The sequence below is a fragment of the Juglans microcarpa x Juglans regia genome, chromosome 1D, assembly GCF_004785595.1.
Source record: "Juglans microcarpa x Juglans regia isolate MS1-56 chromosome 1D, Jm3101_v1.0, whole genome shotgun sequence".
Taxonomy (NCBI): Eukaryota; Viridiplantae; Streptophyta; class Magnoliopsida; order Fagales; family Juglandaceae; genus Juglans; species Juglans microcarpa x Juglans regia.
Window position 1 is genome coordinate 49,207,864 of NC_054594.1, and position 17,467 is coordinate 49,225,330.

General features: G+C 37.2%; 2 protein-coding genes and 2 long non-coding RNA genes across 4 annotated transcripts; 2 read left to right on the forward strand and 2 right to left on the reverse strand.

Moving 5' to 3' along the window:
- Positions 1-37: 37 nt before the first annotated feature.
- On the reverse strand, positions 38-3,353 carry LOC121255035 (probably inactive leucine-rich repeat receptor-like protein kinase IMK2). The gene is given in 4 exon segments (XM_041155332.1): positions 38-945; positions 1,047-1,292; positions 1,295-1,394; positions 1,397-3,353. Coding segments are annotated over 4 exon segments (2,550 nt in total). The 5' UTR covers positions 2,978-3,353; the 3' UTR covers positions 38-322.
- A 1,505-nt stretch (positions 3,354-4,858) lies between these two features.
- On the forward strand, positions 4,859-8,734 carry LOC121240205. The gene is made up of 2 exons (XR_005935488.1): positions 4,859-5,252; positions 8,036-8,734. It is a non-coding gene; the product is annotated as an uncharacterized LOC121240205 (long non-coding RNA).
- Positions 8,735-11,385: 2,651 nt separating this feature from the next.
- Positions 11,386-11,913, forward strand: LOC121267421. Its single transcript, XR_005940990.1, has 2 exons — positions 11,386-11,646; positions 11,796-11,913. It is a non-coding gene; the product is annotated as an uncharacterized LOC121267421 (long non-coding RNA).
- Positions 11,914-14,856: 2,943 nt separating this feature from the next.
- LOC121267410 (PRA1 family protein B1-like) lies at positions 14,857-15,959 on the reverse strand. Its single transcript, XM_041171276.1, has one exon. The coding sequence runs from the start codon at positions 15,768-15,770 to the stop codon at positions 15,147-15,149; it is 624 nt and encodes a 207-aa protein (XP_041027210.1). The 5' UTR covers positions 15,771-15,959; the 3' UTR covers positions 14,857-15,146.
- Positions 15,960-17,467: the final 1,508 nt, after the last annotated feature.

Here is a 17,467-nt window from a genome sequence, read left to right on the forward strand (position 1 = left end):
AAGTTTGAAATTTCTTTATGATCTCTTTTTTTTTTTCAAAAATTAACTGGCCCAATGCTTGAAGCTTCTTTTTTGCTAGGGACGAGCTGATTCAAAAGGTGCTGGACATACAGTCAATTGCCAAGGCTTCTTCAACTACAATTATGTTCTGATTGGTAACTCGAAATAGACCTCCCTCCATCCAATAAATATAAAAAAAAACGTATATTTACAGACGCTAATGCAATAAACTAAAAAAAAAGTAATGTTCAAGAATGAAAGAATCGTGGACTAAATAAAACTACCATTCTTATAATGAGCCCCCCCCCCCCCCCCCCCTCCTCTAATCACTTGTTGAAGGGACTCCAGCTCCATCAGCACTAGAACCAGCAGCAGCGGCAACTGTCTCTGGTCTAATCTCTTCCAGTTGCTGGAGAACCTGCTGAACCTCTGGGCGAGCTGACGGTGAAGGATCAACACAATGCAAAGCCAATTTTAATGTGTTTAGCAACTCATCGCCGATCGTAGATGCATCCCTCATCAACTCTAAATCAAATACTTCATTTGTCCACTCCTCTTTCACGATAGAGGCAACCCACTGAGGCAAATCCACACCATTCATTGCCTCGCCAGGAGACTTTCCGGTCAGGAGTTCCAGTATTATAACCCCGAGACTGTATACATCAGTTTTCGTGTTGGCTTTCTTGAGCTTTGAAAGCTCGGGTGCTCGATAGCCTAACGCTCCAGCAGTAGCAATCACGTTAGAATTGGCAGCAGCTGTCATAAGCCGAGAGAGGCCGAAGTCTGCAATTTTAGCGTTGTTGTGCTCATCAAGCAGGACATTGCTGGATGTAAGGTTTCCGTGTATAATGTTCTCGTGGGTGTGAAGGTAGAACAGGCCGCGCGTCATGCCCTGCGCTATTTTCATCCTTGTTGGCCAATCAATGGGTGTGTCGGGCCCGCGAGCTGCAACAAAATGGGAACAATTTATTGGTTGCTCATTTTAACGTAGTAAGCAAATCAAAACTAGTAGACAAATTACATGCCGAAGCTCACTTGACACTCACCATGAAGGTATGTTGCGAGACTCCCTCTAGGCATGTAATCAAAAACAAGTAGCTTCTCTCCTTTGGGTCCCAAGTAAAAAGCCCTGAGAGCCAAAAGATTTGGGTGTCGGATTTTTCCCAGCACACCAACCTCGGCCTCGAATTCCCTCTGGTTTTTAGTTATTTTCTCTCGCAACCTCTTCACAGCAACTTGGTTCCCATCCTCCAATGTAGCTTTATAGACAGTTCCATATGTACTCTTCCCATTATCTCTGCAGTTGCGCATAAAAGATCATCAGCTGTAAAAACCATTGGCCCGTCAAAATGGACTAGTTTTCCTCCAGCCTCTCCGCTCGCTTCGACTTCACCCCAACCGGCGGGACCCCTTTTTCGGTCACGGCAGCCCTTCCTGTGGTCTGACCATCCTTTGCTTTTGATGCAGTCCTTTTCCTTATCAAACAACAGAGCAGTATGCAACATAGAACGAGCAGAACTATGAGGAGGGTTCCCGCTGCTATGAGAATGATGTCTTTAGTACTTAGTTTGCGGCCACGGGGCTTTGATGTCTCAGGAGATGGAGCCGGAACACCTTGAGAAGGCACTTGAGAGGGACATGGATTGGATCCACTAAATCCACATAGATGAATGTTCCCCACAAAAGAGCTTGCATTAAACTTTTGAGAGAGAGGAATGGGCACGGTACCGGAGAGATTATTGTAGGAAACGTTGAAAGACTTGAGATTTCGTAGCTCCGAAAGGGAAGCTGGGATTTCTCCGCTAAGATTATTCTGTGATAAATCAAGTTGTATAAGCGTGGAAATGTTGCCTATAGTTGAGGGAATGTTACCCCTGAATTGATTTCTCCTCAAGTTTAGAACAGAAAGGTTATGCAATCTGTCAAGATCTTCTGGAATTTGGGTGTCAAGGTTGTTGCTCTCTAGATTCAAAAGAACAAGAGAGGATAGATTAACGAAGCTAGAAGGAAAGCTTCCATTTAGGGCATTATTAGATAAATCCAGTGTTCTTAGCCTAGACAGCCTTCCCATTTCAGCTGGGATTGCTCCACCGATCCGGTTATTACTAAGAGACATCTCTTCAAGCTCACTTAACGCGCTAAAAGAAGCAGGAATGCTTCCAGAGAAGAAGTTATGATCAAGTTCTAAGGACCTAAGTTGAAAGTGGTTATTTTTTAGTGCCCCACCCCAGGAGTCTGGGATAGAGCCAGAGAGATTATTGTGTTGGAGAGCAAGGAAATTGAGAGAAGGCGAGCGAGTGAGGCTGACGGGGATAGAACCTGAGAAGGAATTGAAGCTAAGATTGAGCCTATAAAGCTTGGTAGAGTTTGCAAGAGTAGCTGGGATTATATCAGTGAGCAAATTGTTACTAAGATCAAGGGTCTGAAGCAAAGGACATGAGCCTAATGAAGGAGGGATTGAACCTGAAAGCCGATTTTTGAATAGCTGAACTCCTCTGAGATTTGGGATAAAGCCCAGTGCCGAAGGGATTGACCCTGCAATAACATTGTCATGGAGGCTAAGCTTTCGAAGCGCTTGAAGTTGGCCGATCTTTTCAGAGATTCGGCCACCCAATCCTCTCCATGGAAGCTGGATTACAATGACCTGTCCTTGAGCACACTTAATTCCCTCCCAACCTCCCGAACAAGCTCCATAACCACTATCATTCCAGCTCCTCAAGAACCCTCTCGGATCGTCTAACTCATGTTTGAACGCTTGAAGTGCTTGATAGTCAGCCGCCGTCACAATCACACCATCCCAAACTTGGCTTGAGACAGGCTTAGTGAGACTTATCAGAAGCGGAAGAAGCAAGAAAAACTGGGTGCAGAGAAGTTCTTTCAAAAACCCCAACAAATAAAGTGAAGGAACTCTCTCTTCAACCTTCCACTTTTCTTTCTTCTTATCTGAAATGCAGTGCCAATCTGCCCCACTTTCCATAAGAAGTTCGAGAATCGGAAAATGGTATTCGTAAAAAGCAAAGAAAGTAGGAGGATACAGGAGTTTGTATTATGCAGGCATGAGTAAAACAGGAACAATCCGAGTTGGGAGAGGGTTTTGTAGTGAGAGAAAGCTAAGGGGGTGGTAGTTACTGTGAGGGTGCACGTGAAGAGTCACCAGAGAGAGAGAGAGACAGAGAGAGGGAATCTTGTATTGGAGAGAGAGAGAGAGAAAAAACCCTAGACAGAAGTGTCAGGTGAGGAGCAATGAGGTTCACAGGTTCTGCTTCTAACAAGGCCTAACGGCTAGTTTTCTTCTTATAAAGAAATGATGATATATTTTATTGAATGAGAGGTTCATGGGAAGAATACAGTCGAGTCGAGTCGACTCGTGTCGTGTGTTTCCAGGGGGTGGGGGTGGGGTCTTTTATTGCCCAAACCGCTCCTCACAACGGCTATCATTTTCAAATGGGACCCACCCATTTCAAAGTCCATAACCAAAAAGAAAGAAACAAATCTTGTTCTAATCATAAACTCCAAAGAAAAAACAGAAAAGAGGGTTTGGTTTGGTTTGATTTGATTTGTGCTTTAACTAAGCAGCAAGAGGGCGCAGGGCGTGGGTGGTGGCTGCCTGTGGGGTAGCCTTCTTAACATGAGGCTAACCATTCTTCGATCCATGCTACAGTTACTGTTACACCGTTGGTTGCTCACCTATCCTAATCCTAGGTTGTTCCTTTACATTTAAATTCTCGTTTGCAAAAGCAGCATTTAATTACGAAATCTTTTGTTTTGTCAGTACAGACTAGGTAATCTCAAATCAACAAAAGGGTCAATGGTCGTGTTAAGTGAAACGGACAGGAGATGCCTGGTCCCCCGAGTCCATCTACTTTGACGGACAGTCCCAAGGATGACATTTGACCAATTCCCTTTATTTCTTCTTTTTTAAAGTTAATCAAGGAGTTTTATTTGTTAACGAATACTTGTTCAGATAATGACACACAGTGAGAGAGCTCCAACCCTACCCTCGGCAACTTTAGCACCGCCAATCTTAATCGGAAAATGCTTATATGCCCATTGATTAAAAACAAACAAACAAACAAACAAAGCATCCGTCACATCTTAATTACAGCTCTATGGAATTTTTGGTTTTAAAATGGTCAACATCTGATGTTATGTTTATCGACCTGAAATAACCTCACCCCCCAACTTTGTACGTCAATGGGTCATCCTAATAAACTCAGTTCTAAAGAATCTCTTAAAAATCAAGCAAAATGATTTACACAATATTTTTCACAACACATTTTACAACAATATGTTAAATGAGAAATATTTTGATAAAACACCTTATAAAAGTAACATGATTTTACAATAATATCATCATCTTATAATATTATAATGAAATGTATTGTGTGTATCATTACTCAAATCAATTGTGTTTTCTAATAAAAAAAAAGTTATTTTAATTTTATACCATTATTGTAATGCCTTAATGTAAGACCTAAATCACATGATCTAAACTTTAAAAGGACTAATCAATAGTATAATTGGAGCTCCATTAAAATAATATAAATAATAATAACTTCTCATTTCTAAGCAATGCGAGATTCTATGCACTATCTACCCTTATCAAAATGAGGTATTACAATGATCATCCATTTGAGATAAGTTTATTATTTTTTATAGTTTTAATGTTCCTCATTGCACTTAGAGCATTCATATTGGCCTAGGCATAACTCCTCAAAAGCCAAAATATGCCTTTTGTGCTCTTTAAATCCTTTGCGTTGGACCAAGTAAAATGTGAGAGTTCAACATTTCAGCTATAGTATATCCAAACATATATTCATCTTTTTCGTGACACTGTAGATAGCCAAATCAATATTTTATTCTAAACTAACATCTCGTCCAACTGAAACAAAGCATTTCCCTCGTGAATCTGCTACCCCCAAATTCCTTTTCACTTTTTCTCCATTTCTCCATCGCCGAGCACCCCTTCATTTTTTTTTCTCCTTGTTTCTCTCTTCCTTTCTCTTTCTCTTTCTCTTTCTTTTTCTCTTCCCTCTAGATTGGCCCGACACTCCCTCTCTCCCATTCTCTCATTTTTTTCATTTTGTTTTCCAGTTCCCTTACTGCTTTCGTTGTCCCAGGGTTGTCGAAGTTGAGAATCTAGGCTTAGCTAAGGAACGTGGGAAATGAGCAATCGATTTACAACAGAAAATTGACTGTGGAAACTGGCCCTAGACTACCTCTATTAGGGTTTCTAGTGTGCTTCACCGAAGGTAATATAATCCTCCATTTGTCTTGTTTGTTTCAATTTGTATTTTTATTGTTTGGCTTTGGCTTGATCAGTGGTGGTCTACATCATGTTTGGTTTTGGTTGTATGGTCAAGTTGTTGCTTATTTGCTCTGTGCATTTTGTATTTCATAAGCATCTGCATCTGCTAGTATTTTTATGCTCGTGAAGAATGCTTGTGAGAAATGTATTTTTTTCCACTTTTTATTTCACAAAGAAGTTCTTGTAACAACATTATTCTGCGTGTGGCATTTGGCAAGACTATACATAAGTCAAAAAATAAGCAACTGCTCTCTCATTACCTATTAGAAGTTGAAGAGGCATGCCCACACATTTTGTTCAAATAGGGTTGTAATCGAGTCGAGTCGAGCTGGTCTTTCTCTTGCTGAGCTCAGCTCGACTCAAAATACTCGAGCTCGAGTTTGAGCTCGAGCTCAAGATTTTTTTTTTTTTTTTTTTTTTGTTTGAGCTCGACTCGATAAACTTAACTCTCAACTCGAGTTCGAGCTCGAATTGTTTTTTTTAATAAGATTTAATAATTAATAAATTAAAAAAATTATAAATAATTAATATCTAACTAGTTGATATTTATCTAAAATAATAATATATTATATGCCTACATATATTATTAATACATACACTTAATATGATAGCATATATCTATTTCATATATGGTTATCACATACTAGTATATGAAATTATTAAATTTTATCGACTAATTATTATACAAATTATAAAATATACCTATGAAATATATTCACTATATAGACATAAGTAATTAGATTACATATTATATATTTAATTATAAAAGTAGTATGCTTATATTATTAGCTAATACATATGTATATATATGTATATATACATATGTGTATGTATATATTTATCAATATATGAATGAGTTTTAATCGAGTCGAGCTAACGAGTTAACTCGAGCATAAACGAGCAGGCTTTAACCAGTCTTAGCCGAGTCGAGTCGAGTTGAGTTGAGTTTTATCAGGTATGATTCATTTACAAATCGAGCGGGTATCAATTTCACAAACGAGTTTTTTTTTTTTTTTTTATGAGTTGAGTTCGATTCGAGTTTAACCGAACGAGTACCAAGCGGGTTGTCGAACATACTAGTTCATTTATAGCCCTGAGTTCAAACAAAAGGCCCGTATGCTTCAGTCCCCTGCTTGCTCAACATTAAAATTTTTTTGGTTCATGTTAGTTAGTTTCCTAAAATGGTTTAGACATGCACTAAAAGAAATAGGTTTAGTTAGTTTCATGAAATGGTTAATTTTTTGCTCAATAAAACCCAGTAAAAATGGTTTAGACAGGCACTACAAGAAATAGGCACTAACCTCTACAATCACTAAAGTTCCATTGAAAGTTGAGTTATCCTATAGCATTCCTCACTTTGATTTGTTTTGGCACTAACCTCTACAATCACTATATCATGTGGTATGATTTCTTTTGGGTCCTGCTTTTCCTAAAAGCCTGATCACTGGTGTAATAAGGTAGTGTATAATCTAGAATTTCACCTCGAGAGAAAATGTCTTCTCGTCCTATACTCTAGGACAAAGGAAAAATTGTATTTGCTTAGGAAAAGAAAGAGGGTTTTTTTTTTTCTTTTTTAGTTTTTCATTTTTCTACTAACTCTTTGAAAAGTGCTCTTCTATGGTATCTTTCCTTTCTGTGATATACAAGCCACCTTTTCAAGGAATACAACAACATCCATTCGTAGTATAATTTTGTGATTTGTAGATTTCAATTTATCTGTGATAACTTTTGTTGTTGGATTAGTGCTTGTTATGGTGCAGTGAGGGCAACGCACAGTGGGAAGATATTTTAAGTTAACAAGCCTATCGTTTGAAAGCAACATAACAGATAGTGTCATTTGCTATTTGTAAGATTTGTTGTGGCTCCTAATCAAATTGATTGAAATTCAATGTGCCATGATTGAAGGGGTTGGAAGAATTGGGATTGCAAGTGATAACATTATTATATGGCCAAAAGAAAAATGAGAGGGTGGGTTGAGGAGCCAATAAAGCCTGTAACGTCCATTCTAATAATGAAGTGCCATGGGTCCCAGAATGACAATTTTTTCTAAAAGAATCTATTTATTTATCAACACTTCTATCATACTACTAATCTAACACATAAAAGTATCAAGTATTTTGAGGTTTCTATAAGGTCTAATGAATTCCACTGCAAGTAGTGTTATTCCCATAACTCAGTTAAATCCAGGGGGTTCACTCTATCAAGTAGTTGAAAATCCACCGTAAGTTTTGACACCATACTCAGGAGCCCTACTATTCCAAAATCCGTATATGTACAGATTGCATGTGCCAGAAACTTCCTCCAAGGGTCAGGACTGTGCTCTTTGTCAACCCCACTTTTAATTATGATAGAACTACTCCCCAAAGCTTGAATCCTAGACCTAGGTATGCATGTGCAGATGATGAATCCAAGGACTTCAGTTTAAGTCGATTGTTGTACATCCTCACAAGCATTTTAATCAAAGTGGAGTTATCTGATAGCATTCCTCACAAGCATTCCCCACAAAGTGGAGTTATCTTATACAAACTAAAATTCCTCACAAGCAGATTTTTTTTTTTCTTATACTATTTGCACCATTTTGATCAAAGTAGAGTTTTATTATAGCATTCCTCACAAGCAGATTTTGTGTATGGTGTGCTACATGTGCTTGGTCTGCTATAGTCATTGCACAAGCAAGGTTTTTACTAATATTCCTTACAAAATAAATTAATGTGGTTTGCATGGCAGACTTGTAGATGGATGGCAAAAAGAGGAATGTGTATGTACTGGGTAGGAATGTGTATGGCTGGAAGAGGATGAATGACAGATTTTTTTATGATGGAGCTCATGATGAATTAAGATATATATATTTCTTAAGTTAGGAATGCGTACGTACTAGATAGGAATGTATATGCATTCACATTATTGGACATGATGAACGACGAACGTGTATGAATTGCTATTAGAAGACAAACATTCCTCACAAAAATTGTAGATGTGGTCAGTGTTGGATAATTAGGTGGAAAAAAAAAACAAATAGTTGGGAAACAATAAATTAATTAAAGGTTAAATTATTAATTAACATATGGTTAGTATAATTGTAAAATATGAAAAATCAATTAAAAAAATAATATATATTATTATTTTGGCTAATAGTTACCTAGTCCAATGTGGGATTATACTTAAATGACTTTGACTTTAGGCAAAACATCTAATTTTAGCTAAATTTTTACTTTAACTTTGGCTAGACTAATGCCTCTTAGCCATTTACCAAAATAACTAGGGGTGGGCAACGGAGCCCCGCACCCAGCTGCCCCACCTCCGCATGGGCGGGGCGAGCCTCTATGCCGCATCTGCGGGGGCGGATGGTCCTGCCGGCATTTGAGGCCTCCAACGGAGGCGAGGGCCAAAGGGGGCCTAGCCTCCCTTATAAAGATCTATATATATTAAAAAAACCCTATGGACAAAACAACGTCGTTTCGTCTGGGTTAATTAAACCCCACCGCCCTCCCGCGACTCCCAACCCCTCCCCTTCTCTGTTTCTCTCACATCACAGTGTCACACTATGTGCAAATGATATAAAAATAACATTTATATCATATTGTGATGCATATAGAAATAAAGAAAACACATTATAAAAATTCAGAGTTGATTGTGTTATTTGTGAATGCTTATTATATGATGTTTATTTTAATTTTGCATGCTTATTTTATAAAGCAAATTATAATAATGAAAATGTTAGTGGCATGTTGAAATTTGATTGTGCATGCTTATTTTATAAAACAATTTAACAAATTATAATAATGAAAAGGTTAGTGGCATGTTTTGATTGTTGATTCATATGTGTTGATTGTTGATGTTAGTGGCATGTTTTTGTTTTAATTTCATATTTGTTGATTGTTTTGGAGAATGTCTTCCTCTACTCTCTCAGATTTTAGTGCTAGTTGTCCTACCCCTATCGGGCCTACCCCAACACCTAACCCTACACTCAACACTAACCCTAGTGACAATTGTCCTACCTCGAAGCCTACACAAAGCAAAAAATGTGTTTCCATATGTCTCATTTTACTAAATTAAAGGGTAGTGACCTCAATAACCTCCAAGCAAAGTGTAACTATTATGGTAAACTCTATGGATGTCACTATAGGAAACATGATACATCAGAGTTAAATGTGCACTTAGAAGAACAATATAAGAAGAGTCCAATATTGAGATCATTACAAAAGATGAGTCAATATAGACTAGAGATTGGACTTAAGAAAATGGTAGATAAGAGTAGTGAGGGTTCTACGTTGAAGGGGTATACTAAATATGACCCTGATGAATGTAGAAGAAGGTTAGCTCGTATGGTTATCATGGACGACCTACATTTTCAGTTTTTGGAAGGGAGCGAGTTTCAAGAATATTCTAGTTGCTTAGAACCTAGATTTAATATTCATTTTCGCCATACTGTGGCAAAATATATTAAAAAAACATTACCAAAAGAAGAAGGATTTGTTGAGGGGCCAATTGGCGGGTCAAGTTGTAAGCCTCACTACCGATACTTGGACATCCGTCCAAAATTATAATTACATATATTTGGTTGTGCATTTTATTGATTGTGATTGGACACTACATAAGAAAATTGTGAAGTTTTATCTAATTTTCAATCATAAGGGTGAGACAATAGGGAAGGCCTTAGAGGCCGTAATAGATGAGTGGGGGTTGACATGTGTTTCGACGGTTATAGTTGATAATGCCTCATCTAACGATATTGCATTAGGATATCTTAAAACCTATCTTAGAGAGACAAATAAGACAATCATGGGTGGTGATTGTTTGCATGTTAGATGTACTACACATATTTTGAATATAATTGTGTCTGATGGCTTGAGAGATGTTGATAACTCGGTTGCACGAGTGAGAATGGCTGTGAGATCTTTTCCTGCTAGATTGGAGAAATTCAAAGCCGCTACAAAGAATGCAGGCATAACATCCAAGAAGAGCTTTTGTATTGATGTTCCTACAAGATGGAACTCAACATTCTCAATGTTGGAGGTGACCCAAGAATATAAGACAGCTTTTGAATTATTCGGTGATTGAGACATTCAATATGTCATATATTTTGATGAGCACTGAGAATTATGAAAACCTAGTGATAATGACTAGGAGGTGGTTGCTATCTTTGTAGAGTTTTTAAGACTTTTCTACGAGGTGACATTGAAAACATATGGTTTTTTATACCCTACATCCAATGAGTTCACTCAACATATATATAGGATGAAAAAAGAATTGGAAGAAATATGCATGAGTGACCATACTAGGATGCGGGAGATGACATTGATGATAAGGGTCAAATATGACAAGTATTGGAGGATTTAGGTAGAACCGATATTTTGTTATATTTGGTTGTTGTTCTTGACCCCCAACTCAAGACTGATGGCATGGTATGTGGTTTGGGACTTGTGCACGGGGTCGCATGGACTAAGCTTATTGGGGGCATAGTTAGACACATCCACGGTAGATTATTTGATAAGTTTACTGTGATCAAGAATGGTAGAGTACTTACACCTACTCCAGCGCCTCTTCCAAAATTCAAGGCGTGAAAAAAATGTAGGATGGTGTGGGCCCAAAGCCTCTCACAGAACCCTCAACTAGTCCGTCAATCTACAAAGACGAAGTTAGAGGTATACCGATATTTGGCATGGGATCTTCTTCCATATACATAATGATTTGATATATTTGCTTGGTGGAAGATTAATGCAATGAAGTATCTCGTTTTTGGAGATAGCTCGTAGTATTTTGATCATTCCTATTAGCATCATAACCTCAGAGTTGATCTTTAGTACTCGAGGGCGCATATTGGATCCATTCCAGAATTCTTTATCCTCTACAGTGGTAGAGGTATTGATTTGCACGCAGAATTGGATCAAAGGGACTCAAATTCATGTTCCGGATGTTCTTAACTTTAATGAGGCTGGTGAGAATGAGGGTGGTGATCAGCCTGGATCTGATAATCGTTGATTTCAATGTTTCATTTTATTATTTTGATTTATTTTATTTATATTCATTTAATCAGTATTAAATTATTACTTTCAAATTTAATTGTTGTAGCCATGCATGATACGACTTTTACCTCTGCTGTAATATGACTTCACCATATTGGACCTCGACCCACCATTGCCATTTGCTATAGATTTGTACAATTTGTATTATCCCTTAATTTATTTTCGCATTTGTTTTATTTTATTTTTTTGTATTTAATTGTTTTTATAATCTTACTAACATATGCGCACCTCAAGCCTTAATCTTAATTCCAAGCTGAATTTCAAATAATATATTCTCAATGTCGCATCTTGATCTCCTATCATCTCATCTTGGTTAGTCAGATTTTAATTTGTAATTTTTTAAATTTGTTTCTTGTTTAAAATTTTAATTTATCTTCTTATTCAATTGTTAATGTTTTAGATTTTATGATCTCGCGACTCACAACAGACAGCACTAAATTCAATTTCCACCCTTGGCCTAGGCCACCCACCCCAAATATCAAAGTCCAAGTTCAACTTCAATGTTCCCCTTTGTCACTTTTTTCATTTATGTTCAATTGACAATTATATTTAGATTTTACATATTCAATTCTTTGTAATGTTGATACAATCATAATGTCATTTTTATGTTTGTAATTGTTTTATCTTAATTTGTATTATTGTAATAGTTTAGTTATTATAGTCTTATTATAAATTCTATTATTGTAAATTGTAATAGTTTAAGAGTTAGGACTTAGGAGTATTAGTAGTACTTCTTTAATATTTTTTCTCTTAATTTGTTTTTTTTTTACTGTAAATTCAATTTATTTTTATTTCAAAAATTTAAAATTATACATTTTTTTTCTATTGATGACCCAAAATGGCCTAGAAATACTGAAATGGGCCCAAAAAAACTTATGGGCCATTTTGGGCCCAGAAACAACTTTGGGCCCATGGCACATTTAGAGGTGTGGGGGAGTGGATGGATAGGGTATCCGCTCTCAATACCCAGATAGGGTACCCCTCACCACGGGGGCGGGTGCCGAAATCCCACCCCCTTCCCATGCGGGGCGAAGGGCGAGGAGGGAGTGCCCCCGCACCATATGGTGCAAGTAGCACCCCTAAAAATAACTTCATAATATGGAATGCAAAAATTAATTTTATTTTTTTTTTGGCGGGACAAGCTTATTAGGCCAAACTTGCTGCATCTATTGGGATGGGAACATTCTATTTCCTAATCAAAATGCAAAGTGACCTGTGAATTCAATATTTGGGGAAAGGGGGCGTCACTTACGGATAACTCAACTAATTAAAAAATAAATGAAGTATATAAAGGAATAGAAGCAGAAAATCCACTTAAAAAACAAAAACAACGAAAGAATACACTAAGTGTCCGGAAAACCATATTACCAAAAAATAAAAATATATAAAAACAAAGTCCCCTCTTTTATTGGTTCATGCACAGACGGCGAAACATCAATTTTTTTATGGCACCGATTGTCCGAAAAAAAAAAAAAAAAATCTCAACTAATTTCGAGAGTCCACAAATTCTCAACAAAATTTCTGCAAATGCACCTCAGATAATTAAAGATAAAATTCCTCTAATCCAATAATCCATTGTAATTATTTGCACCGAGAGAAATGATCCCATCATGTTGAGTTAAAAGAAATTCAGCAGCAATCTTCATTACAGCATACGAGAGTGGTCAATCTTAGAGTTTCCCGCATTTCTCTAGGTCTTCGCCTCTATTGATTTCAACACGGACTATCAATTTCAAATATTAATGCTTAATATACGGAGACAAGCATGCTTAACACACGCAGTCCACCTACTCGGGGGAAATTACAGACTGGGTCCGAATAAAATTAGTAAACAGGTTCTAAGAACTTGCATCGGGGCGATTCTGCCCCCAAAATAGTTAAATTCAAACATCAAATGATCATTTGGCATGAAACGTCATTAAACACCAGCTAATATGCCTCAATATTCTGCATCATATGTCTCTCCTAAACTATCAGGTAAAAATCAATACAACCTGAACCAAAATAAAACCATAAATCAGTTCTTTATCGGTCAAATCTGGGCAGCATTGGCTAGAAGTTTGCAAGAGTCAATCACCAACACCTGCTTCAAACTTCCAGAGTGTTGGAGCGGCATGAATCTAACTGGCTAGTGCATGTTTGGGAACCCAAAAAGTTTCAAAATTTTTTAGCAAAAGTTTTCATCTTCAATGCGAACATCTTTAAATCCAAAATATATATATATATATATATATATTTCCCCAAAGACTTCTCATCTAACCATTTGCCAAATTTAAGTGAAAAGGTAAAATGCACCAAAAACCAAAACAACTTTTACAAAAACCCAAAAAAACTCTAAAAAAACTACATTCAAACAAATTTTCAAAATCTCCTTGTTCACTTTTCACCAACCTCAACATAAATCATATCTTAACAAATATTTATTCAAACAATTCTCAAAACTTTTGCAAAATCCAATAAAACTACATCTTCAACCTTTTCTAAAAACTTAATCAACAATTTTCTAACCCAAGCATACCAGCCTGCATTGGATAGTAGGCAAAATGATAACAACACCCAAACTAAGGGTTGAGGTGGTGTCCTTTTTTAGAATAATAATACGCCTACAACCCTCTCACAACTCTTTTACAACCCATTTTACAATCAACCAAATCAAGCATGCCACTTCATTAGAAATGAATTTCAACTTTATAAATTGCCCTTCGTTTAATATAGAGTTATAAGAGAATTGTAGGTTAATCTTCTTTTATCGGTAAGGTGGTGTCCCAACCTATTACCTCACTCTTATTTGTCTATGGTTAAACAATAGAAGAAAACAACTACTTATGAAACATTTATAGTTTACAAAGAGGATAGACAGGCCAATTAGTTAGCCACAGACATATTTTAGTTAATAGTCCTATGGTAGATATACCAAGTTATTGCTGCAACCCCGAGATATAATTACAGCAAGGGTGAATGAAAATCTAGAGCTTTGATTCAAATTTATCTTGATTCATCCCCGTGAGGAATTGCCAAAACATTTGGCCCTTCATCCATTCCAATATAAAGGATTAGTCAATCAAATAATAGATAGCAAATGGGTCAGTTTGAAAAAAAATGAATTGCTAGTTGTAGAATATTATTGTCACCAGACTTAAACCTGAGTAATTCTACTCATCATCCCAATTCACATCATCCTCTCATCATCCCATGATGTGGCATCAGATGATTGAAGACTATTTATTATATTTTACTTGTGAACCTATCCTCTAATACCACATCATGAGATGATGAGAGTATGATGAGAATTGGGATGATGAATAGATTTTTTCTGTCCAGAAAATAACTCACCAAGAAAAAAAAACCAAAAAAGATGTCAATGCCAAGTTAAGCACTTAGCAAACCAGTCCTCCAATTTCGGTCAGCATACAATATCACTTTACTGCCACATCGTTGCTATCTATCCAATGCGCCAAAACATGCATTGGAACTTTCAGATAAGGATAAATGATAATGTTCAACAACAAATACCCAGTTTACTATGGTACAAGTGACAGAACTGCATTAATTGAAAAATCAAAATTAGCAGAACTATGATCTAGTAAGCCATACAAGTCTCCTTAAATGAGATCTAAAAATAGCACAATTCAGATCCAATCTGTATGAATGAGGGGTATAATTAAAATATAATAAAACCCCTAACATTCGTCGGAATTTCCCAAGCATATGAACCTTCCAAGTCCCTCACTACAATTACAAACAGAAGAACGTATAGCAATCAATTTCACAGCTAACCAACCTTACATGTGGCGAGCTAGGTAAGATCCGGTTCACACTCGCGCGGCGACTGCGGGAGCGGAGGCTGCGGCACTGCCGAGGAAAGAGAGGAATCCGGAATTGGCAGGCTCCTGGTCGTCGAGGAAGAGATCGTCGGGAACCATAAACGCACCGTGTGCGCAAATGATGGAGAAGCCGATCATCAGCGCAGAGATCAGAAGGGATCCGACGCTGGTGAGGAAGATCACGATGACGGTCAGGAGACACAGGCCGAGTAGGGTCTCCCGGTCGGAGAAGGTACGTCCAAGAACGATCAGAGGCTGGTCGGACTGCCGGAAGACGTAGAGGAAAGCCCAGGCGGCGAGGAGGGAAAGGAGGACGACGAGGGAGAAAGGGTGGGAGAGGAGGGAAAGGGCGAGGACGAGAGCGAGGAGGGTTAGGTAGTTGACGCGGAAGTAGGAGAGGTTCTTGCGGATCCGGGAGTAGGCCTCTGTGAGGGAATCTGGTCGGGCCATGGAGCTCCGGTCTACCATCTCGGACCACGGACGGCGATGGGAGAACCCGTGGCGGATTGAGGAGAAGAGCCGCGAGACGAACGCTCGGAAGGCGGGCGTGGAGATTGGGGGCTGGGATGATTGCGGGGGATTCGACATAGGGAGTGTCGGTGCCGAGGCCATAGGTGGTGGCGCGGGAGGCTCTAGGTTTGCGCGTGAGACACCCCCGTCGAATTAAGTGGGTTAACGTTCCAGAGAGAGATCGAGCCACAGGTTGGCTGTGATGGGGAGGGAATCTAGTTGGTGTCGGTGATTTAAGAGAGTATATATATTGCGAAGTTGTGGGAGGAATTATTAAGTGAGTTGCGAAAGATTGTACACAGCGGATGGGAGGCTTTCGTTTAATAGGTTTTAAACCAAAAAATAATAATAGCATAGATTAAATTCTCATTTCAACTTATATTATTTAATTTTAATTAATAATTTTATTATTATTTATAAATTATTTTAATTTTATTTCCTATCATCTTATTTAATTAATAATTTTATTATTATTTATAAATCATCTCAACTCAACTTATTATTCAATCCGAACAAGTTGAATGTTAATCGAACCGGGAGTAACTCCAAGTATGCTGTGTCCAGTTTGTAGAGGCGAGAATATCCAGTGGTGCATGAAATTCACACTACTTGGTGAGATGTGTGATCCTCACGAATCGGTCTTTTAGCGATATTTCACTTGGATTGACAGATGATGATGAGTTTGATGTCAGAATACGAGCGACGATTTGATGATCAAGAATCGATAAATTATACCCTATAAAAAAATAAAAAAAGGATAGATCATATAAAGACGGAGTAGAGGAAAGAGAAAAGAGGGCGGAGGAGTAGAGACTAGAGAGTGGTTTGGGTTTTCGGGGGGAGAGAGAGAGTTTTTATTTTTAATTAGAGGAGAAAGAAAATGTATGCCTAACGAAGCTTATTTGGCTACTGCGTGTGAAAAGCTAGCTGTTGAATTTTTTGCATAGAGTCACAGACTAATCCCTACTGTTATTCTCCCACATATTTAATATTTATCTTCCAAACTTTACCTACATTATCATTATCAAATTATTCTATCGATCTTATTTATACTTATTATTTAAAAATTATCATTAACGGTTGGGGTTGATAAATAATTTTGTGAAATAACATTCATAGTAACCATAGCTTTATCATCTGCTGTTACTTACCCCCACTCTTTTATACTCCAAAAAGAAATAAGAGCAAAAAAGAATCACTCAATTCTATTAAGAGAAGTGATATGGTCATAATTTAACGTATTACATCAAATCATATTAGTTTATAAATTTATTTTTATAAAATCTCTTTATACTAACAAGACATTATTTGTAAGTAAACTGAAAACATATGCAAGTTACCCTTAAATATAGTTGATTGAAGAGTCCAAAAGCTATATATTATGCTTTGAGCATATATTCGGATTAGGGAAGGATGCGTGTATGGATACCTTAATGTTAGGCAATATATATATATAAGGAAGGATTTGACTAGATGTTCTTCCTCTCAAGGTATTATCAACTCTAATAGCATCTGATTTTTTTTCTTTTTTAATTTTTCTAACATTCGTTGGCCTAATCGAAGAACGTGGTAGCTGGAAAGAGTCTAAAAGAGAAATTCGATTCCCATATTGAAAGAATATAAATGTTTTAGTTACAAAAAGATTTCGTAAAAGTAAATGTAAAAATTGACATAAGTACTGAGTGTGTTACATTAGATTGTAAAATTATTTTTGTTGTAAAATAAATCTAAAATATCATATGAAACTATTTATAAATTTATTTTTATGAAATTTATTTGTAGTTATAATACTTTTCTTA